Source organism: Phalacrocorax aristotelis, chromosome 4, assembly GCF_949628215.1.
Source record: "Phalacrocorax aristotelis chromosome 4, bGulAri2.1, whole genome shotgun sequence".
In the NCBI taxonomy this organism is placed as follows: Eukaryota; Metazoa; Chordata; class Aves; order Suliformes; family Phalacrocoracidae; genus Phalacrocorax; species Phalacrocorax aristotelis.
In genome coordinates, this window is record NC_134279.1 from 72,190,069 (window position 1) to 72,214,089 (window position 24,021).

Genomic DNA, 24,021 nt, shown 5'->3' on the forward strand with positions numbered 1-24,021 from the left:
CTTGCCTACACAAAAAAAAATTAACGTCCAATAGTTAAGTCTCTGAATTTACAGAATCGAAACAATTCTACACAGCGAACACATTTTCCCTGTAGACAACCATACTGTGCACCAAGTGCAAGGTAGCATAGGACTCACCCGCGGAACGAAGTTGGGAGGTCATAACCTTCAGCATGCACTTGCAATTCTCGCTATGTTCTTCATGATTCCATTGAGCATATACTCTTAATGCACAGCAAGAACCATCTTGTTCAAAAAATGTTTGTATCTGCTTTGAAAGCGGCTTACAGGTAACATACTAAAGGGTTTCCCTGTGTGTGGCATACCTGTAGGACTAAGTTCAGAGCTGCCACTTTTGGGTACTGTATACTAAATCCCTCACCTAGACAAGCCAGGAGCTTTGCCAACTGTTCCGAGATTAATCCTTATAATTTTGTACCACCATTTTTACTGATTGGAATGAGAACAGGACTGAGACCTAAATTTGCTCAGAACAGCTTAGTAACTCATCAATTTTCATAAATTTAAATTTCCAATTACCCATTAATTTAAACTGTTTCACCATTGACCTCAGTGTGTTTTTCAAGAGGAGACATCTACCTGCTAAAAGGAGCAAGGGCTTGTCTATGTCAGAATACCAATGTGTAACACTTGACAAAGGTGAAGTTAACCTCAAATGACTATCCGACAGTGGAGCCAAAATTCGCAGATCACAGGATTTACGCAGGACTCAATTTTGATAGCTTAGCCAAAATTCAACTCCATGGCCAACTATGGGCAAACTTCTTAGCTCTGGTTCCCCCAGGCAGGGACAGCAACACCACAGGCAATGTTGGCTTGACAAAAATAGCATTCAGGGAGTTGTGCTTTTCTGAGTGAATGACGTGAGCCAGTCCCTCCAAACTGCACCCCTACCCAATCTTTTAGATGACACTCACAAAACAGAGTTCAACAGCCCAAAGCCAGCTCTTGCACTTGCTCTTAGCGCTTCTCACTCTTCAAAACCCCTACAGAGCTGAAAGCCAAATCTTGGCATCTCCTTCCTTCTCTTTCACCCCACACTCTTCTGTGATAGCCAGAATGCCCTATGGTTTAAGTGACTTATGGTCAATGCCACTTCAGTTATGAACAAAAGCCAGGAGACCAAGTAACTTTACAGCTTAGAGCTAAGTTAAACTAAGTTTAACCTAAAGTTAAGCTAAGTCTGACATCAGTAGAAGCTCTCCTGGAGTTAAAAATAAGGAAATTTTGGTCCATGTAGAATGTCTCATAACCTGTTTATCTGGAAAAGCTTGAAAGGGCATAGAGTGTACCTTTAAGATATTACTATCAAGTATTGCCCCACTGTCTTCAGCATGCAAATATGCTCTCGCAGCACTGCACTGTAAATTCTCCTTCTCTTAGTCTAGAAATTTAACACTGTTACTTCAGGGATGAATTGTCTTACTCTTTAACTGAATGTTGAAGCCTTCAGAGGTATTTATACTAAAGGACATATTCTCTGTCTGGGGGCTATTTTACCATTCATAATATCAAATACGGGAGTGCAATAAATTTAGGTTAAAGAATCTGTCGTTTTACTTTAATAGTGTTAACATGGTTCACCTCTGAAAATCTGTTGCTGTATTTTACATCAGCAATAAGGAGGAGCAATGCATCACATCAGAATTGCCATTTTGAAAACAGCTTTGTTCCACTTCACTCTTCTTTTTATGGTGTCATTTGTGCAGATTCCTGGGTGATTTCTGCAACTTTAGACTTGGAAGATGGTCACTACTACCTGTGCCAACACTTTAAAGTAACAGACTTTGAAGTATCAGTACCAGATTTAAACCTCACGTTTAAAGTTGCTTGACTGAGTGCAGGTGTTTAAGAACAGAAGGTTATTTAACTATCATGAGATAAACTTGAATTTGAAACATCAAGCTGAAAAGAAATATAATTTCCTTTGGAAGATTTGTACTGCACAAGCATTGCTAATACAACACATAGCCTCAATAATTTAATTGATTTAGCACAGCTGATAAAATTCCCAGGCTAACACTCTCTAGGGGAATTCAATTACTCCTTTGCTAAAATAAACTGTCTGAACATGTTCTCAGATAACCTGGATGCATCACAGAATAAAATCTATTCCCCTAAATTTAACAGCACAACTAAATAGATAATTTAAACTCATTCTGTAGAGTAAGTAATATCAACTAGCTGTAGAATGGCACAGAGAGACCTCTTTTTATAACTTACATACAATTATAACAGAAAAAACAGGGGAAAAGGTGTAGTGATCCTTTTTTTTGATGCTTACATGAGTGTAACTCCAAGGATTTTGAATAACTACCTCTGAAATAAAATGGGACATACTCAAACTCTTCATAACCCTAACTGCTGACAGTCTTTTTTGTTCCCCCTTTTAAAATTTTTGTAATGATGTCCCTCTTCTAACCAAAGCACAGAAGACAAGACATGGCAGACACTCTTCATCGTGGTAAGTATTAAAACAGACCACACCACCTTTCTTTCAGGAATTAACTAATAATACTCCCTGATAGGTTTATGCAGTTAGCCTGATGAGATACCATAAATTATATTCAGACCTGGGTGTGTTGGGTCTGAATGCAAACTATAACCCTATTTGGGTACAGGCCAAGGAGGCTTTCATTAGTGCCTCTCTCTCCTCTCTCTTCAGACTATTTCAGAGGCTTTATCTCAGAGATGAACAATCGGCTCCAGCAGAACCCAGAAATTCTATAAGCTTAATGCAGCAACTGTTTTGTTTTTAGCTTAGTTGTAATGATGGCCTTGTTATTTTTTCTTTTCTTGGTTATATTGATGTGAGGGAATTTACTGCAGCAAACAAACTCCTAACCATATGGTTACTTCTTTGCACAGCTTGAAAGCTTAGTTTGACAGATTGTTGCCTCAGTGTTTAAAAAATATCAACACACACAGAGCAAAGAAGAAGCACCATCCATCTCAGAGATCTCTTATGGTTCAAGTGGTAGACTGTAAGATACCTTCTCAATATCCTACATTTGCTTCAAGACTGCACCAGGTCTGTGTGCCCAGACATCCAGATGTGAAGACAGTATTATTATGGAGATCAATTTAAAGATTATTTCTCAACTGAGATTTCCTCAAATCTGAACAGCAAATAGCAAAGCATGTCCTTAGGAACACAGTACACTACTAACAGTTTATTTCTCTTCAAGTGACTACACCAGTTTTCCAAAATCACCATGTCAGAATCTTGCTGTGCAATTTAAAGGTAGAGGCAAAAGAGTCCTTAACACTCTGAGACAAAGTATCATCTATTAGTTCCCTCCGTTCAGGTATGAGGGTCTGCTTTGAATGGTAAACCTCTATGCAGCAGGCAGAGCCTTCTGGGCTGGGTCAACATGAGGAACGTTCTCCCAGGAGAGCTGGTGAGCCCCAACACTCCCTGCCTTAGGCATGGGGGGCACCGTAGCGTTGCTACCTGCCCCACAGCACATCGACAAGTAAACCCATGCTTCACATAAAACAGGACCAGAAAGCTCTGTAACAAAGTACACACAAGCACCTTTTCTCATTTCTCAAAACTTCAGAGCTTGAACTAGATAAAAGAAGAATGAACCTGATGTGATAAATGTGAATTACATCATTTAAAGCACAATATGGAGACAGTAAGGGCTGTTGCCTTAAGGTCTGCAGAGCAGCATGAACACCAGGCCTGGAAAACATGCAGCACTAGCAAAACCGGAGTAATTCATACCGGAAGGAATAATATTAATTAGTTAGGTTGCATTTTAAATTAGCTGTCATCACTCAGGAAAAAGATTCTACATTATTGTAGACAGCTCAGTGAAAACCTCTGCTTATTCTATGGCTATGGCTGCCATAACTGATGAAGTGGTAAAATATACAAAAGATGGTAAGTATAATAATTGTAACTCTATCACAATGACATTGCTTGTCCGGCCTCCCATGCTGTTGCTAGAAATGTGATTGATGTCATTTTTTTATGGCAGTTGATGAGCAACAACTGCTTATGGGTTGAGACATGAGGGATTGAAGCATGAGACAAGTCCTAGAAAGAAGACTCAAGACTGATTCTCTCACCAGTGAAGTCTAAGTACATTTTACCTCAGTGCATTACTAAGTAGCTAGTAAATCATAAAATAGTTTGGGTTGGAAGGGACCTTTAAAGGTCATCCAGTCCAACCCCCCTGCAGTGAGCAGGGACATCTTCAACTACATCAAGTTGCTCAGAGCCTTGTCCTGCCTGACCTTGAATGTTTCCAGGGATGGGACATTGACCACCTCTCTGGGCAGCCTGTGCCTGTGTTTCACCACACTCACTGTAAAAAATTTCTTCCTTCTATCTAGTCTGAATCTACCCTCTTTTACTTTAAAACCAGTATCCCTTGTCCTATTGCAACAGGCTCTGCCAAAGTTTGTCCCCATCATCTTATAAGCCCCCTTTAAGTACTGAAAGGCCACAACAAGGTCTCCCTGGAGCCTTCTCTTCTCCAGACTGAACAACCCCAACTCTCTCAGCCATTCTTCATAGGAGAGGTGCTCCAGCCCTCGGATCATTTTTGTGGCCTCCTCTGAGCCCGCTCCAACAGGTCCATGTCTTTCCTGTGCTGAGGGCTCCAGAGCTGGACAGGTGGGGTCTCACCAGAGCAGAGCAGAGGGGCAGAATCATCTCCTTCAACCTGCTGGCCACGCTGCTTTTGATGCAGCCCAGGATACAGTTGGCTTTCTGGGCTGCAAGCACACATTGTTGGCGCATGCCCAGCTTTTCATCCACCAGAACCCCTAAGTCCTTCTCTGCAGGGCTGCTCTCAACCCCTTCATCCCCCAGCCTGTACTGATATTAGGAGTTGCCCCAACCCAGGTGCAGGACCCTGCACTTGGCCTTGCTGAACCTCATGAGGTTCTCATGGGCCCACTTCTCAAGCTTGTCCATGTCCCTCTGGATGGCATCCTGTCCCTCATGTGTGTCAATCGCACTACTCACGCTAGTGTCATCTGCAAACTTGCTGAGGGTGCTCTTGATCCCACTGGCTGTGTCACTGATGAAGATACAGTACTGGTCCTAGTACAGGTCCCTGAGGGACACTGAACTCCATCTGGACATTGAGCTGTTGACCACCACCCTCTGGATGCGACCATCCAAATGATTCCTCATCCACTGAAAAGCCCACCCATCAAATCCACACCTCTCCAATTTAGAGGAAAGAAAATAGAGAAAATCATTTAATGTGTTAAATAAACTTGTAACTATTTAGTTCCTTTCCTGAGAATGAGAATTTTTCAATAAACTTTTTTCTGAACAACAACAACAACAAATCTATCTCATTATCAAATGCACAGTGGTAACAAACATTTTTTACTGCTGGGAGTAAAGAATTTGTGGAAGTGAGGAAAGGTTAGACTGCTACAATGATTCAATCATATCAAAGAATATTTTCCATTTTAAGGGTATAACAGGTTGCTCTAACAGTGTGTTATTACCACTGGGTGTTATCTATTGAGCTAGGTCCAAATTCTGCCATCCTCATACCCTAAAAATCTCCAGATGAAGTCCTAACTGTATCCTATCCTGAACAAAGACAATCAAGTCAGCCTACAAAACACTGAGCCTGCTGGCATGCCAAGGCATGGTGCAGTTGCATGACCCAGAAACAAAGCCAATAGAGGACTGGTATAAAGCACTCTTAGTTAAAAGCTTTTCATGTGGAACAAACTTGTTGGAGAGTTGGGTCATCACCAGACAACCACCTGTTCAAGCGAAGGGAAACAGAATTAAGCATAAAAGCAATGGCAATCAATAAGCCCTTCCACAGGCAGCTTCTCACCCTGCAATGAAGGACTAAAGCTCTTATTAAAGACATATGATTTGTCTGCTGCTATCTTTTTAAGAGGAAGAGAGTCACTATTTGTTTGGGATGGGAAGGGAAAAAATACTTAGGTACTGTAGTGATGGGCAGAAGTTTAAAATGTCAATTAGAAAATAAATTATTCTCTTCTCTATACTTTGTCTCCATGTCCTGAATAATCTTCATTCACATGGACATTCACATTCATTCATTAAAGGGCACTGAGATTTCTTCAGGTGCAGTTCGTAATACAGATAATAGTAGAAATAAAATTCAGTTTAAAGTCAGGAAGTGTGCAAATGCACCACAGAATGTTAGAATAATTCAGGCTGGAAACGAGCTCAGGAAGTCATCTAATCCAACGTCCTGCTCAGGGCTGATGCTCAGTTCAGACCAGTCTGCTCAGGTATTTGTCCAGTCAGACACTGAAAACCTCTGATGATGGAGACTGCACAACATCTGGGCAGACTGCTCCAGTGCTTAGTTACCCTTACAGTGATGATTTTTTATTTTTTTTTTAATCCAGTGAGAACTTCCCTTCTTTCAATTTATGATAGTTGTCTCCTGCTCTCCCACCATATGCACCTCAGGAAGGAGCTTGTTTCCATGCCCTTGAAGGCCTCCTTGTAGGTATGGCAATGCTGCTACTAGGTCCCCCTTTTCCAGGCTGGACAAGGCAAACTCCCTGAGTATCTCCTCACAGAAGGTGTGCTCCAGCCCCTCAGCTATCATGGTAGCCCTCCACTGAATTTAGCTTCAGTTAATCAGCGTCTTTTGGTATGGGAGGGCACAAAGCCAGATGCAGTATCTTACATGTGGTCTTGCAAATGCTCAGTAAAAGGGATTATCTTCAATCTACTGGTTGTGCTCCTGTTGAAACTGCTCTCAGGTCTAGCCGACTGCCCACCAGGACCCCAGATATCCCATATGCATCTCCAAGCACTTATAATTGAATATGAGACATCAAAATAAATCAAGATGTGCTTGACATACATTATACTGAAACAGAACATAAAATCTAGAAATAACTCATTGATAAATGAATCCCTTTACAGCTTTCAGCTTATGTCTGCAGATTCATGAGTAGATCTGAGGAGAAAAACATCATAACACTGTGTAAGGGAAGTCCATTATCCATCATTTTCAGTGCAACATCGAGGAGTACGTACCTTCACTGGGAAATTTTTTCAGCGTATGCAAATCAAAAAAGGTGGAAAACAACTGAACTCCTTCAGTCAATATTTAATTGATCCTGTTTGTACTTCCTCATTCATTCCCCAAATGACCATTTTTACCAGGGTATTAAACTATTACGTGAATGAACTATTCTTAGGCAGCAGAAACATACAGGAAACTGATAATGAAATACAGGTATGAAAAGGAACTCCAAATATTTATCTTTATGAAATTTAATAAAGTTTTTGAACGAGATACACCATTTCTCAACCAGTCACTGCACTGATTTATGGAGGCAAATTCACTATTTATGTAAGTAAATGCAGTTCTCTGCCTTTGGCTGAGCTACGATTCTAGTTCCTGCTCCCAGAACTAGATTAGTTATTATTTTAAAACACTCTGAGCTAACAGCAAAAAAGTGGCTCAGAAAGTCTTCCTATCAACTTATTCCACCTACCAGGCTGAAATCAGGGGCTGTTCTTGCTTATTTCCACCTGGTAATATAACAGGTAATATAGCACTTCAACATGACATTGTGTGATGTGGGTTTAATCCTAAAGGCTGTGTAAAATCTAGGGCCCAGGTGTTTGTCCTTCTGTCTTTATCTCAAGAGTGCCCTGGAGAAGGTGCACAGCATGGCACCATCAAGCGTTGTGCAAAGGCCACACACTCGTAAGTCTGCCACTGCATCCACGTAGTGGCATATTTGTTATGTGAACTATGCTTGCTCCATAAACTGGATTCTTTGGGGTATTTTCAAAATACAGTGATGATAACCTTTGCTGCTTGGAGTAGAAGACTGTGCTCAGTTACCAGCTTTAAGTGTAACCACATAAAATCTCCATTCACATTTATAGCAAATCCAGAGTTTTGCATATGCTACAGAAGTAATGAAAGGATTACTCAGTAACAGTTGTATACAACACTGCTTAAGTTCGTAAACAGCTGTCATGTCATCTACTGGGTATGAAGGGACAGGCAACTACCAAGGCAGAGGTATTTGGCAAAATATCTATTGCTTGTATTATACAACAGTGCTGAGGGGAGAAAAGTGTTAGAGCCAGGAGACAAAGAGAATTATGTGGAGGAAAACTCTTACTAATTCTCTTAGTCACAGTGGACCTGACTCACCACTGAGTCACTTCAGCAGTGTGCCAGGGCAAATGAACCATTTTCAATGGGGTTTACACCAGCGTAAAAGTAGCGTAATGTTTTGAATCAATCCTTCTCATCTTCTCCTTGCTGGATTCATTTATCAACCCACTAGATGCCAAGAAACAGTCATGTGAAATGTTCAATACATGCACCTGCAGCATTACTTACAGCTTTAGCTGTCTCACATGTACAGTTATTCCATATTGTCTTGGTTCTGGCTCATCGCACTGTACTTCGCAGAGCCTTGAGACTTCCCACCCACATTTGAGTCATTTTTACTGCCTCCCACACACTCTATTCTTCCAGGTATAAAGTGCAGATCGAATGTACCAACGGGAACATTTATTTCAGAATGATAGTAACTTACTATATACTGGACTCTCAGAAGGAGATGTTTCTAACATTTGTGGCAGAAATAAAAAAATAATTAAAAAACCTAAAGGGAATAATTAAGAAAAAGAAAGACTTGAAAGAAAAATCAGCACTATTATAACTGTAATCTCATTCTGTGACATCTGCAAACAAGTTCTGACTCAGGAGTAAATTCAGCCCTGCCACAGTCAGGCAGAAGCTGGAAAAGGACAATAGTGCATTTTTCCTGCAGAATTTGGTACACAATCTTGTAAACCAAAATGGTCCGCCATGCCTAAAATCACTGATTTTGCACTCAGTTGCTTTTGTTATGCAATGAGTGACCTGCCCCTTTTGTCTTTTTCTTCTCAGCTTTGCAAATTTTTCTTGCCACCCACTGAGACTGGAAGAGGCTTCTGTTTTCCATTTGCTCAACAACCTCCTCCATTTCTTTTCCATTTTCCTCTCCCACTCCTTAAAACCCACTACAGGCCGCGACGAGCTGCAGCTGGCTCTCACTTCTGCCATCCCTTGATGGGGAGAGGGAGTGAAGAAGGAGAAAGATGACTTGCAGACATATTTCCCTTCCTTTTCAACTTTGCAGCTGTGGTTTTAGGCCACCCATTTCAGATGGGAAGAATGAAGCTGCAGCCAACACCGAACAGCCCTGGAGAGGCAGCATGATTTATCAGGTGAAGCCAGCACAGCCCTTTTCACATTGGTCGTGGTGATCCAGGCTGCAAGCATTTCAGGACAGAAGCTGTCTCTCATTCTGTGCCTGAATAAGGACTGATATTTTGGATCCCCACATTTAGCTGGGAGTGGAAATGCTGCTGTCATATGCAGAACTGACATTAATAATCATTCCTGGAAGTAGGGAGTTGCTATTTTCAGACTCATCCACACATTTCCAGTTCAAGGTACCATTCAGAAGTTCTTACTTTGGGGCGAAAAAATAAATTTGAAGCACTGCAAAAAATGCTGAAGTTATGCAGGTTGAAAAATCTTAAAGATACAAAAACCGAGTCACACAGGTTGCTTTCCTGCTATTAGCAGACACACTGAGCTGCTGTCACATGGGTAGGAGCATCCTACAGACACTTTATCAACAAAGCCAATTGTCACTAAGTGCACTTACTGCTACACCACTGTCATGGTTACAGGAGAGAGCTGGAGGGAGGCGCTTGTGCTGCTGGCTGGATCTTGGGGAGGTACAGGCACTGCAGAGCAGTGGTCTGGCCGACCGCTGCATGCCTGGGGCAGGAGTCAGAAGACACCAGAAATGAAAGGAATTATGCAAAGTAATAGGATGAGGAAAAGACAACATCCAAAAAGCACAACAATTCACGTTGTCAAATTATTCAAATGCCAGCAAATAGTACTAGATAATAGTGCATCACCACAGCAACAGACCACTTAGAAAGGCGTTCTAACTGCCATACTATATGCTGTTTGTGTCTGAGGCTCAGAAGGTACCAAGGTGACTGCTGGAATCACTGCTGTGATGCTTTAATTCATCAGTTAAGACAGTTCAAGATAGTTGACTGGTATTACATTTGTGTATAATGGGAAAAGGCAGTCTGTCTGCCAGACTCAGGAGTCAAACTATGCACTAAACCTCTAACACATACAAATCCACATAGGCACAAATGCGCAGGTGGACTACCAGGGACTTCTTCCATACATATGAAAGAAATCCTCAAAAGAAAAGCAAGCAAGCAACTGAAAAAACCCACAAAACCTGAAATAGGCATTCTTTCTTCTCTATCAACCAGTTTCCCCCAAATTCTGAACTTTTCTTTTGATTGTTTTCAGAATCCCTTACTTTGGTAAAAATGTAGCAGGCTTAAGCTATCACCAAATGCTACCCAGTGCTCCTCCTCAATAAACCTAAAAACTGATTTACAGGGTAAAAATTATGCAATCAGTTCCTTTTAATATGTACTGTTTTTTCTTGACACGTCAACAATTCTGAGTTTTTAACAGTACAGATAATAAATATGGATAGGTGTAGCTCTGTATCCCTTTCTGGAGAGAAGAGGGGGTTGAAAAAGGAAAAAGATGAGGGTGGGAGAAACATAAGGTGGATGTCTCTAAAACAATACAGTTGGGCTACAGAAAAAGCTAAAATCTAAGATCAAGACATTTGTATTTCTATTTACATGCTTGTTGACAGTATTTTTAATGATGCCTGTTTTAAAGCAGAAAGTCTAAGTCAACTGTCAATGAACACTAACCCAGCCAAGTTCAGATACTATGCACTGATGATTAACCTGCCTTTGCAAACCACCAGCCTCAGACAAATGCAAGTGGCACCAAAACAGAGGCTGTTCCCAAGCTGCAAAATGCCTTGCATCTCTGCAAACACTATGCATTGAAAGAGCTAGTTAATGTTTCCTACCTTAGTTGGTTTCCTTTTGCAAGAGCTAACGCTGATTTATTTAGATGTATCTTTTCCAACAGTTTTCCATCTTCTCTTGCGATGGGAGAAAACTGGCGTAGAGAGCAGTTTCTAACTGAAGATTAGTACTGACACCTGGATCCTTCTGCTGCTCCGACAGCCTTCGCAAGGCTGCCCATGCTACTGGAAACCCTTCCTTCGTATAGACGGAGACGCTTTTATTGCACGTTTCAGTATTAATGCCTATATTATAAGCTGCTCAAGTACCTTTCACGCATCACTAGGTTTTGTTGTTAGCGAAACAGCAGGGTAACAGACATTTCAGAATGAACCATTCTTCCACACTGCAGGCAGAAATTTGTACACCCTGCTATAAAGAATTAGTCTCGTCTCTTTGCTATACCGAGAGTTTTGCAAAGAGAAAGGCAATTGATTTACAAAGTAGATGTGGCTGCAGACAAAAGCAGCTCAACCCTAGGTCAAAGCAAAAAAACAAACTAAAAAAAATAAAAAAAGTAAGATTCATGTTTTAATAAGTCACTGAGGTATAAGAGGCATTTAATTGACATATAAATCATTGACATTTCTAGTCTCATTCCGGTCTAGTGCCTGCATTTATTCCCTTATTTCAAAGTAATGTACAGTTATGATTAATAGATTTTAAAAATATATATTGATTATGCTTTTCTAGACATTTACACATGCATGTAAACCAGAAAACCGTTTCTTCCCCCACATATACTGAGTGCCGTGCTGCATGTTAGGCTGTCAGATAGAGCAGTTGGACCCATCTTTTCGTTTAGTAATCGATAGTAAGCGATACAGCCATTTTCCCCAGCACTTGTAGGACCACATTTACACCACAACCGTTTAGCTGTAAGTCACAGGACGGTTGTAGACAGAAGTCTAGTCAAATGCTGAAAATACCCCTCAGTGCTTACAGAAGCAGTTGGGTTGCACATAAATACGCCCCAAGAGACCTTTCTAAAAGTATAATTCCCAACATGCTACAATGTCAACTTGTATTCACATGAAATTCAAAACACCAGCTAGTGGCAGTGGAGATCCAGTTTGTTCATCAGCTACCGGTACAGCTGGTCGTGGAGGCCTGCTAAGAGGCAACTAAGCCGGGCCACCACTGGCTGCAGTTGCCTATCCAAGCAATCACTCCTAATTGCCTCACAGCCTATACCGCATTTGCCATCAAGAGGAGGTTGCCTTTGGATATGAAGGCTTCCTCTAACAACATCATTAATTGTACCAGCAGATGAAGAGAAATCCCCCTGCCAAGTTGTCTCTTGCTACAGGCTGTCAATGCAGCCACAGGAAAGAAAAAAAAACCAAACCACACTCAGTGTGAGATATAGTAGGGAAAGTACTTTCTTTAGAAACAGTGGAAAGGGTTACTATCACTGCACAAGGTACTGGTGAGGCATCATCTTGAGTACAATGTCCATCCATGCTGACAGAAGGTGGTTCCAGCTGGCAACAGATGGTAAGATGGTCCACCAGCATCACCAGAACAGCCTGGAGCTGACTTTATGAGCAGAGAATTTGGCTCATTCAGTTTTGTAAAACAAAAGTTGGGAAGAACAAAGACTGTTCTCCAAAATTCTCCTTAGAGTTCATCAATTAAAGGGGAGAATATCAAAAAAGCTAAAAAACAATCTGTATCAGCAGAATTAATAACTACACAGAGACCACCTACAGATAGAGTTTGCTGGAATTGAGTTTCTAAATACCAGATGTTAAGGAAACCCAGGCGTGTTCCCAGGAAGGGACCAAGAAGAGTCACTGGCTGTCACACAGCTCCTCCACACACCTCAACAGCCTTCTGAGCCTCTGCGCAGCTTGCCATGTGGGAAGGACCGGGAGGCAGGCAACCCTCCTCTGCCTCCTCCAAGCAAAGCACAGCTAGAAGACCGATTAAAGATCATGAAACAAATGGAAAATGTTTTCTTGATTGAAAAGGGTTTGTATCAGGCTCTGAATTATCATGCAAAATATAGTATATTTTTAGGAAAATGGCAATTACACTTATTTTGTCTATTTTTATTATATGCTCATTAGCACAAGTTGTGATTTTAATTAATAAATAACGGTTGTGATAAAAAGAAGACAGAACTATTTTTAGTGCCAAATGCAGAGAAATAGACTGCAACATGACAAAAGCAAAATGGCTTGTTATTTTAAAATGTGTCTATTTTCTGTGTTATTGCATGATTTTTAGCTATTGCTGGATTGGAAATAAAGCTATAGCATAAACACTAAAATAAACACTTTTTCCTCCCTAAAGGTTTTCAGTTGCACTGCATTTTAAGTCAAACTATAAAGTAAACTCCAGCCACCTCTTTCTCACCATTTAAGATGGTAGGTTTATCAATATATATAGTCAGGGATAAAGCATAGCAGTTTCTAGGAAAGGACTCACGTTGCATTAAACAGTGTCCCCTGTGCTTCACGAGCAAAGCAAACCTTGCCCATAAAAGCACTGGTGGGCAGGGTTCCTGTAAAAAGAACAGCAAAACTGTTGCCTTTAAAAGCATTAGAAGAACTTATGGTCTCCGTAAAATAGCTGCTTAGCCCCTTTTGTAGCTTTTCCAGTACAAGTTCCCTGGGAGACTGGGGACAAGCCAAGGTGGACTGGAAGGGAAGAAAGAAACAAGAAAGGAATTATAAACAGACCTACCCTGTGTTTAAGCCTATTTACTGCATGGAATGAATCTGGCCCTCAGAAAATGGGCTAAAGAAAGAATTTAAGTAACTAAATCATCCTTGTATTTGGCTGGCAACCTACAAAAACAGCCATATTTTTACAAGTTATCAGTAATTCACACTAGTTGACTCTTCCCTTCCTCCTCTGCTGAATAAACACTTAAAATGAACAAGTGTTGGAAAGGGAGACAACATTATAAAATCTGGGCACAGAATAAACGTGGAAGCAGCTGTCCTCCTGACATTATCACAGAAATCAGAGATGGAAAAAATCCTATTAGGTCATATAGTTCCCTCCCTTTGTCATTGCAGAACTGTTTCCTAACGCAGATTTTCCAGTGCCTTGTCCAATCTTGTTTTAATACGATCTAAGTGATAGCTTCCAGCAGCTCCCTTGGGATAATATTCCTCTGCCTAATAAGTATTGCTGTCAGGATTTTCCCCCACTTTAATAGCAATTTGCCGTCTTATTTCTGTGTATCTCCAAATTATATTCAAGATGGGAAACAGAAATACTGAAGTTCCGAAAAATGTTTCAGGATTCCAGACATTTCCACAAAAAAATACCTCTTAAAACAAAAAGCAGCTATGAAAACTTTTTCTTTTTTCTGTCCTCCTGACCAGGAGATACACAAATGTATCATCAACCCAGCCAGTGACAAACACACACCGAATCTGATACCAGAGAGGTGGAAGAATCAGCCCCAATTCCAGGCCTTTCAAACCAGTTCATCTGCTGCAGACGAACAACAAATGACTTAACCGTGTTAGAAACATATATGGTCTCTGTGTTCTTTCAAACCTGTTTGCTTAGGTCATGCCTTTTAGAGTACCTTCCTAATGAAATGAGGTGTGCGTTGCTGCCTCCTCGTCTGACTGCTCTCCACAGTCAACACTGATACTCAATGGCCATTTAAAGTGATCCCTTACAGAGGTCCAAAGGCTCATGGAAATCACATGGCTGATCACCATGGAAGGAGTCTCACACTGTGTGTCACCTCTTGACCATGTCAAACAGGCAGCGGAAATGTAAAGAAAGCTCCTGAGGTATTTCATGAGGAAACAGAGGGGATGGGAACAGGTATTTTGGGAGATGTCATGAAGAAGAGGACCTATCGTGACAGCAGAACACTAGGACATACGACATTCACCCATATGCAAGTTCATTACTTTTGTTGCACACAAAACAACATACTGCTTTATACAAACTATCTTATGGAAAGAAGGTTACAGACCATAAAGTTTCCAGGTTGTTGTAATAAGCCTCCAAACATTAAATATCATTGTACCTGTTCAAATCCATTGCCTGCTTCACACTAACTTCATCCTGTTTGACAATTACACTATCTGACATGGCTGTGCTTCTACAGATGGCAAAAATCCTTTCTCATCTTTTAAATAGGTTTCAGAATCTTGCATCAGTGTTTTTTCCATACTTAAATGCCACAGATTTCAACCAAAGTCGCTCCCAGCCTGCATCAGTACCAAAGTAAGAAGAGACCCAGTTCTTAATCTCACCACACCACGTACTACTGTTTAACCACATTGCAGGTAAAATATTCCCAAATAAAAGGAGTATTTTTGTACAGACATTTCAAGGCAAGAACCAGGACAGAAAAACACAGTATTGTGAAGCCAAGAGTCAGTACAGAAATTGGAGCTTCTGTTCTTCTGTCTTAGTATACATCATGCCCTGTAACCTGCTATGGGTAAGCGCACCCCAAATTTACTATAGCTTTTACCATGACACTCTTCTCTCTGCATTCACCTCTCTCCTTTATCACATCAAATGTATGTTAATTAGCTTCACCCCCAAAGCCCACCCCCTCTTACCACCTTTCATTCAGTGTCAAAGGCTGGCATCTCTGAAAACACGTAGCAGCTTCCACTGGTCACCCTTACATTTCTGAATGCTTTTTAATGTTTTTTTTCCTGTTTTGCCTCTCCCACTTGAGAGAGCCATCTGTAAATAGTGAGAAAGCTGTCTTTATACTCTTTCAAATCCCTTATTAGAAGTCTGTTTCTGAGATGCCTGTAAAAACATTTGATAATGGAAAAGCCTCCCATGCCTAACCCTAACACTATACCATGCCATCTAGTATGGAGTTACTGTTTCCTTCCACTCGCTTCTCAGTCCCTTCCACAGCTATAATTATCCACCATTTGGAGAGTTAAGTCTTCGTACAGCTCCCAGTAGACCTTTCTCTGGGGGAAGTCCTTTGGGATTTCCCCAGGCTTTCTTAACTGATAAAGAAAAAGGGGTGAACTGAGCAACCTGGGGAACCTCTTCCTAACTCCAGTACTGCTAAGGGGTCACAAGATCCAGGGAAAAGGCAGAAAGAAAGAGTGAATAAATTATAATATTGATTAGATAACCATACACTTAAATCCAAGGATAAATTCCATTCAGATCACAGGAATATATCCACTCCTGACTCTGGGTCAGTTATGTGGAAATCTCTTTTGCTTAAAGGATAAACATTCACCTACCCAAAACAACCTCCTTGCTTTTCAAAGCAACAAACTCAAAAAAAACCCTACAACATAACTCATTTCTGGGTGCAAAAATACATTTCAAATCATTCATTTTAGTTTTTCAGCGGCTTCACCCTATCTCTGGGGAACACAAAACAGAATCAAAGAGCAGAATTTACAAAGGAATTTAGTGTAAATATTAAAATGTGCCTGATAAACCATTCACTTATTACTTCTGCTGCCTGAACTTTCTCCAGTACCACAAATACCCATTTAGGGAGCATGTGTATTATCAAACCATAAGAGAAGAAACAGAAAAGTATTATAGAAAAAGTTCCTAATATTTCACAAAAGTAACATTCAACTGGTGCATTAATGCTCATTTGTGAGCATATGACTACACCCAAAAGAGCAAGTCTCTTTGTACACTTTGAGATGTGTTTCAATGCCAGGTTCTCCTTACCTCAAGCACTCTTCCTGTGATATACTTTGCACAGTTGTCACATCTGATACCAAACTTAGCATGATAGTCCATTTCGCAGTACGGAATGCCATCCCTAGGGAAGAACAACAGGTCATACAGAGACTGCTTTAGGTAGGCTTACAGGTTTACTGGGAGATTATATAGCTAAAATTTGTTAATGCTTCAAACTTCACAGGTTATTTATGGACTTTTTCCTCTCCCAGATACTTTTATTTATTAATTTTCTAAAGAATTGAATAGTTAATGAAGTATTCTGGCCCTTCAGAGTCTACCATGATCCCACTTTCCTGCTTTGTCACTGAATTCAGCCATTGCCTCTCCCCCCATCACAACACTCAGCCTCTGAGACTCCTACACCATTTACTGCGATATTGTTACTCATTAAATTCTTCTGTGTGTTTCGCACTCTGGAAAAAATACTTATTTCTACGTATTAGTCCCTCCCTCTTTATTTATCATCTCATTGTATATAGCTTAGACTTCAGAGTAATTTCTCAATTGACTATCTTGACTGTAAACCAAGTTTTGATTAACACTTGCGTAAGTCTACTGACATTCTTGACTAGACTTGTTTAAAGACAGTCAGGGATTAACCAACTCAGGAACCTGCTCTGTGGAAGCCAGTAATGACTAAGAGACTTCAACCTGAGCAGAAAAGATCTTGCAGTACACTCGTGCATGATATGAACAGTTATTTCACCACAAGTGATTTAAGACAATGTACAATTTTAAAAGTGTGAAGAAAAAGCCAAGAGTCTTAGCTTTCACTCTAAAAAGTCAGAACCAGAACAATCAGGCTACTGCTCTGAAATGAATTTTATGTTTAAATCACAGTTTTACAAAACTTCACATTTAGACCACTAAACCAATGAATTAAAGTTAATTGCTTTAGAATAATCTGGAGACTCTTCTGTTTCAAAGTACAAGTTAAACATACAATCACAGAATGGCTTGGGCTGGAAGGGACCTTTAGAGGTCATCCAGTCCAACCCCCCTGCAGCGAGCAGGGACATCTTCAACTAGATCAGGTTGCTCAGAGCCCCGTCCAACCTGACCTTGAATGTTTCCAGGGATGGGACACTGACCACCTCTCTGGGCAACCTGTGCCAGTGTTTCACCACACTCACTGTAAAAAATTTCTTCCTTCTATCTAGTCTGAATCTACCCTCTTTTACTTTAAAACCATTACCCCTTGTCCTGTTGCAACAGGCTCTGCCAAAAAGTTTGTCCCCATCATCTTATAAGTCCCCTTTAAGTACTGAAAGGCTGCTATAAGGTCTCTCCTGAGCCTTCACTTCTCCAGGCTGAACAACCCCCACTCTCTCAGTCTTCATTTTGTGGTCCATATTTAACATAGTTAAATATGTTTAGTGTGCTATGCTAAACAGCCCATGATCAGACACATACATTAGCAGAGGCATAATTTGATTGGACATTTCCCTGGAGAAACATAAAAATTAATTTTATAGCATACAAGTTGGATTGCTTAGAGACTAACCTATAAGTTATCACAATAATTAATTTAATTCCCTGAAGCAAGGACGTTTCTTCTCTTGAGTTATGTTGTTTGGCATTTAGCTTTTTTAAGAAGAGGATTTCACAATAACTATATCTGTACAATTTATGGAGGTTTTATTATTAAATAACAAGCAAAAAAAGCACTGTACCAAATTAGAGCAGAGTAGCATAACATTTGAGGTAATGCAAAACCTTAAGAACATCCTTTTATTAAATAATGTTTTCTCAGCCTCCAGTGCAAGCTGTGAAATTAGATGTTATACTTGTATTAATCCAAATCCAAAGAATTGTTGCATGTCAATGGGACATCGGCTCTGGAACTCCATCATCCCTGAGTGCTGGTGATTGAGTTACTCAGCTGAAAACTTCACCATAAAAACACCCTTCTCTGAAGAAGAAATTAATCCCAGGTGCCTTGGCCAGTGAAAGCCCTGCATCTCACCAGACTGATATGAGTGTTGACATGGGACTTGGTCTGCGTGTGTGTTTTGCGCTGCCTCTGACTGCTGTCGTCACAATCAGTCCAAATCTGACAGCACAAGTGTCCGGAGCAGCACAAAAGCATGATACACACCTCCTATAAGAACTTTTTGAAAAGAGTTTTGCTTATGTGAAACGCATGGAAAGGAAAATAGCTGCTTGTTCACATTACAGCATCACATAGAGCAAAGTCAAGCATAGCTAACTAAGGGCATACTCCACCCACTGCCTTTCTATAGCTTTGGCAAGAGCTATTCCAGGTAAATGGACATATTCTACTTCTCTTAATTTGAATTTTTCTGTGGTTAATACAATTTAGATAATAATTTAGGTAATACTCTCTAATGTTTATATATCTCCAAACACTGATAAACACAAACTAAAGGATATGCAACACTGAATTAATTATTTGGTACTAAAAGAATGTTGAAAACAAGTGGAAATGCTCATCTACTCAACTTACTTGCTGATGTACTCTGCATTCAGTAGCTTGCCGCATGTATTGCACTTAAAACAGCCCAAATGCCAGTGTTTGTCCAAGGCAACCAATGACTGCCCATTTTTTATTTCTGAACCACAGCCCCCACAATCTGCAAGAGAAAAATCCAGGATGAGCGAATCACACGCTTCAGATGGTCGGCAACAATACTGGTTACTGCGGTATGAGGACCCATCGGTGTCCTAGTAACAGCTCGTGCAGGCTCTAAAATCTCACTGCTGGCTGCTCACCGACGGATGGCAAGTGGTGCTGCCCTTACATTGTCCTAACATTGGTGGAAGACAAGGACCATTCAAAGACAAAACTAATTACTTAGGTTACCTAGTGGCTTAGGTTTTATTTTAATTCATTTATAATGTTTTAAAAGATGTAAGTTTTGCTGGTTAAGTTTTCAAGCATCACAAATCAGCCCAATAAAATTAATTAAAAAAGACAAATAATTGACAAATAAAACAAATAATTGAACATTCACATTAGACTTTGCTTCTGGGTCTGAAAGCTTTATTCATAGTCCAAAAATCTTTTTTTCCGATGTGGAAAAATCTAAGCTGAAATTCTGATGTGAACGTCTATAACCAGGAAAAGTACATCAATACTTGAGAGGCATTACCAATTCCTGAGTAGTAGTGACACCCCAACACGTGAAAGTGATGGCTAGCTAGATATTTATTATTTCTAGAAATTCACTTATATATTTATTATTTCTAGAAATTAATTTATATAAAGCTCCAAAAAGTTGTACGGAAAATTAAATGCAAAATGTTTCATAACTGGATAACACAAGCTAGGCTATGTTGGTTAAACAGGCTATACATGAAGTAGCTATACTCCTCAGAAAAAGTAATTGAGGACAAGACTTTTTTGGGGGCTTGGTTGCTCTTTTTTTTTTAATGACAGATGCATTTGATTATAGTAGTAAAAGCCAAATCCACTATTAGCTTCCATGCCAACAGTCCACCAGCGATGGCTCCATTTAGGGAAGCTACACTGACACTGGATTTGAACCTAGTTCTCTGTATCCTAAATGAATCCTCTGTCACCCTACAGGGTCCAGCTCTCATTCACTCTTCACTCTACAGATTCTGATCTATGTATAATTTTTTTATGTTAAAATACTCAGATTATGTGGAAAAACAGGGATAAACATCAGTAATAAACTTTTTCTAGTATCAATTTCTCAGGACCCAGCATCACAGAATCACAGAATCCCAGGACGGAAGGGACCTCAGCGATCATCTAGTCCAACCTTTCTAGGAAGAGGGCAGTCAAACAAGATGGCCCAGCACCCTGTCCAGACAACTCTTGAAGGTGTCCAAAGTGGCCGAGTCAACCACTTCCCTGGGGAGATTATTCCAATGGGTGACTGTCCTCACTGTGAAAAATTTCCCTCTGGTGTGCAATCGGAATCTCTCCAAGAACAACTTGTGTCTATTCCCCCTTGTCCTCTCCATGGGACTCCGTGTAAAAAGGGAGTCTCCATCTTCTTTGTAGCTACCCCTTAAGTACTGGCACATGGTGATGAGATCCCCTCTGAGCTTCCTTTTCTAATCCTCCATATGATTGTATCTCCATATGATTATGTCTTCCATTTTATGTGAAAACATGGGGTTTGGGGTTTTTTTTTTAGGAATTCTTCATGTATACCAACAATTTGCTAGAGAGAAGACAAACCCCAAAAGACGTTTGAAGAGTCATTTAGAGATGCCAGAAGAGAAAAAACCCACAACAACGTCTTGCATGGAAGACAAAGATACACAAAAGCATTAAAAAAGATTTATCTAGTTATTAAGAATGAACTTCAAATATAGGATCTCATTAAAAGATTTAAACAGTCCTTTTAAAAACTTTCTGATTTAAGATCGTTTAGTTGGTTACATGACCCTAATGAGACACTCTGTTAGTGCAATTGTAAATGTGTAATTTCTGAGCACACAACAATAAAGGATAGTTCTTATTTTCCTTCAGTGGATTTGGAATGGATTAAGGGAGCAATAATATGTCTCTCTAATATCACCCTGTAGAGCACCAATATGTGGAAACAAGCCCAGCACAAAAGCGCGTGCACCGCAGATCAGAACATTTGAGTTTTGCTAATAAAAGAGAACATTTGGGTGTGTGCCTGGATTTAGTCCCACAAGACAATAAATACCGCAGTGTCTATTATTTAAGTGCAATCAGAATTTTTTGTGATCTCCCCTGCACCAGGGGTTCATCTGTTAATCTAATTTAATCTCACTGATTGAGGGTTCATTTCACAAACTTAATACAACACTGTGTGCTCAGATGTCATTCACCTTTCAGCTGGTTTAAGCTTGGGTGACCAGAAATGCAGCATTTTGCGAGCTACTTTTTTATTGCTAACTGCTGTTTTCTCTGTTAAGTTCCAGATAATTAAAAACAAATATTGTGGTTGCTATGTCAACAGTGCCTATTGATGCAATGTCCTTGTCTTCCTGTCTTGGATGCAGCATCCTTTGTTGACTCACCTAATTTCAACCAATAACTCTGCAGAACACATCAATTTGCTGCTACATGTTGATATTCTTCCCTGAGTACTCTTTCAACATCAACACTGCCACAAGAGGTTTTCAGTTTGCATTTTATAAAAGAAACAAAACAGGTATCTAGGTATTTATATAATAAGAAAAAATTCAAGGACTCAGGCAAAAAAGCAAATATTCAACATTCCTCATTTCTTTCAAGTGTAATACATAAAGGAGGTCAAAACCAAACAGGGAGGATGAAAATAGAAGGACTGGTCAGAAGGGGCAGTGATGCTGGGAACTCAGTGAGTCCCAAGAGATCTCCTAAAAGCATTCTTGAGCTCAAGTCAGAAATAAATAGGCTGATGAATAACATAGTGCGTATCAGACAATTCTGAGCCAAGAGCAAAACCAGCGTAACCGCAGGTCAGCATATTACTCGGTCCTTGACTTAGCTTGCTTGAACTCCTGTGTTTTTGTGCACTACTGTTCTTTTGTAAAAAGAATTGTTCGTTTAAAAATTAAGGTCTTTTCCAAGAAGACCGTTGTTAAAACACGGAGACACTAACACACTTTATTGCTTTGTGTAATATGTAGCACAGCTACAGCCAGCCATCCTGGACCCTCAATTTTCCAGTCCAACCAAGATGTCTGACACTGCTTATTTATTCCTGAAACAGCAGTTCTAGCCTAAGGATTACTAAGTGCTTGGAAAGTAGCTGTTAATACACACTGCTCATTCACATATTACATATTAATCTGAATGTTTCCCGAATTCTTTATTATCTTTTTAGATAGTTAATTTTCTGTATATTGTCATTGGTCAGGCTCTGACATCTCCTGCTACATACACATGCACACATCTCCACGTATCTGTGGCTGCAGTGCCTCACATTGACCCATCAAAGCTCTATTCCCCACACCAAGGCGGCATTATACCATTGCTACCCGATTTCCCAGGAGCTCTGCAGCTCCTGGGCCAGCTGGGTGCTGCACATCTTCAGGAAATCAGAAGATGCTGCCCTGCAGCAGCACTGCAAGACACTGGGGAAATGGAGTAAGGAAGAGGTAAGAATGGACATAGTCTACACAGGTCATATATTTATCTGGGATCCTGGCAACATCATAGCACAATTTACTTGCAGACCAGATATGGACCTCGGTTTGCCCTTTGAGAAGCCATGGTACCTATCAGCTCGCTCCCATCACCACATCATTTGAGAAGCAGAGCTGGTAAGTCTCAGGTGAAGACCAAATCAAATCATTTTAGAAGTGTAGTCTACACTGTAGCAGATATCCACGTTTGAACGAAGACTTATCTGAATCCACAAAAACCTGTAGCAAGCGTGATTTCCTCCATTTCTAATTACTTTTAAAGTAGACCTGTATTTGACATTTAAATACTTGCACCTCTAAGATTTTATTCAGGGAAAAGCTAAACTTGTTTTCCAGAGCCAGGTTTTGCCACAAAGATATGCTTCCAGCGCTCCTTCTCTTTGAGGCTAGTGTTTGCTGAGGACTGCAGGTACCCGTGCACTGGGGAGGCTTGGTGCAGTGACCTGAGGGAGCTGAGGAAATGCAACCCAAGAAAAACTCTCTATGGTGGGTGTGTGCGTACAAAGAAAGGGAGTGTAAGTACATTAGAGGATTCTGTATCACAGATAATCAAATGAAGTTGTTCTGTCAGTACTCAACCAGGCAAATAATTTCCATTAAAGTCAAAGCCACTTTTCCCATATGACGAGACAAACAGATGATAGGCCATTAAAGTATGGATCTGCAAATGCAGCCAGCCAAGCTGGCTGAGGATGATCCATCTCTGGAATATGTGAGAAAAGGAAGCAGGCCACCCCCTCCCCAGAAGAGAACAGCATTAGCAAGACAGAAATCAGCATAGTATCTCTCACTGCATTCACACAGCGACTTTTGCTGACAAACTGGAGAAAGGAGATGGCCAAAACTTCTGGTGGTAAAAAGAGAAATGTGGGGAAAAACAAAGGGAAAAGAAAAAAAATAAAAAAAAGGAAAAATTTCTCCCTGAAGTGAGACGGCTTCCTTATATACAAAGAAGAGCAATCTATGGGGTCTTTCCTCAGCCATGCCGAATCCAGTTCGATGCTATATGACAGTCGTTAAAGATATTTCTGCCTGTGCTGTTTAACTGAATTTCTGTCGATGTTTGATTACATATAGGTGGTGGACAAATGTTAAAGTGTGACAGCCCCTTGTGAACAAGTGAGCAGAGGAACAGAGTTCAGAGCAACAATGGCACTCCATGATCTGCTGCAAAAAAAAGCGTTATGAAAAGACCACGTTTCTTCTCTGCAGTGTTTGTATCTTCTGATAGTACACAACAGTATTGAGGTCAAGGCAAACGTCCCTCTGGTCACGCTGCATACATTAACCCTTCCTGTGCAGTA

At 40.4% G+C, this 24,021-nt stretch overlaps 1 protein-coding gene across 9 annotated transcripts in view; it reads right to left on the bottom strand.

Moving 5' to 3' along the window:
• The window catches only part of ABLIM2 (actin binding LIM protein family member 2), a 149,814-nt gene that overhangs the window by 58,025 nt on the left and 67,768 nt on the right, over nucleotides 1-24,021 (bottom strand). For 8 of the 9 annotated variants that reach the window (XR_012660409.1, XM_075091945.1, XM_075091947.1 and 5 more), the window contains exons 5-6: nucleotides 19,083-19,209; nucleotides 16,601-16,694 (exon numbers count right to left, since the gene is read on the bottom strand). Coding sequence is in view for 7 of the 9 variants with exons in the window: in XM_075091945.1 (XP_074948046.1) it covers nucleotides 16,601-16,694; nucleotides 19,083-19,209 (221 nt within the window). In the remaining 2 variants the exon portion in view is untranslated. Of the gene's footprint in view, nucleotides 1-10,947; nucleotides 11,034-16,600; nucleotides 16,695-19,082; nucleotides 19,210-24,021 lie in introns of those variants that run through there. The other variant, XM_075091948.1, reaches the window with a different exon arrangement.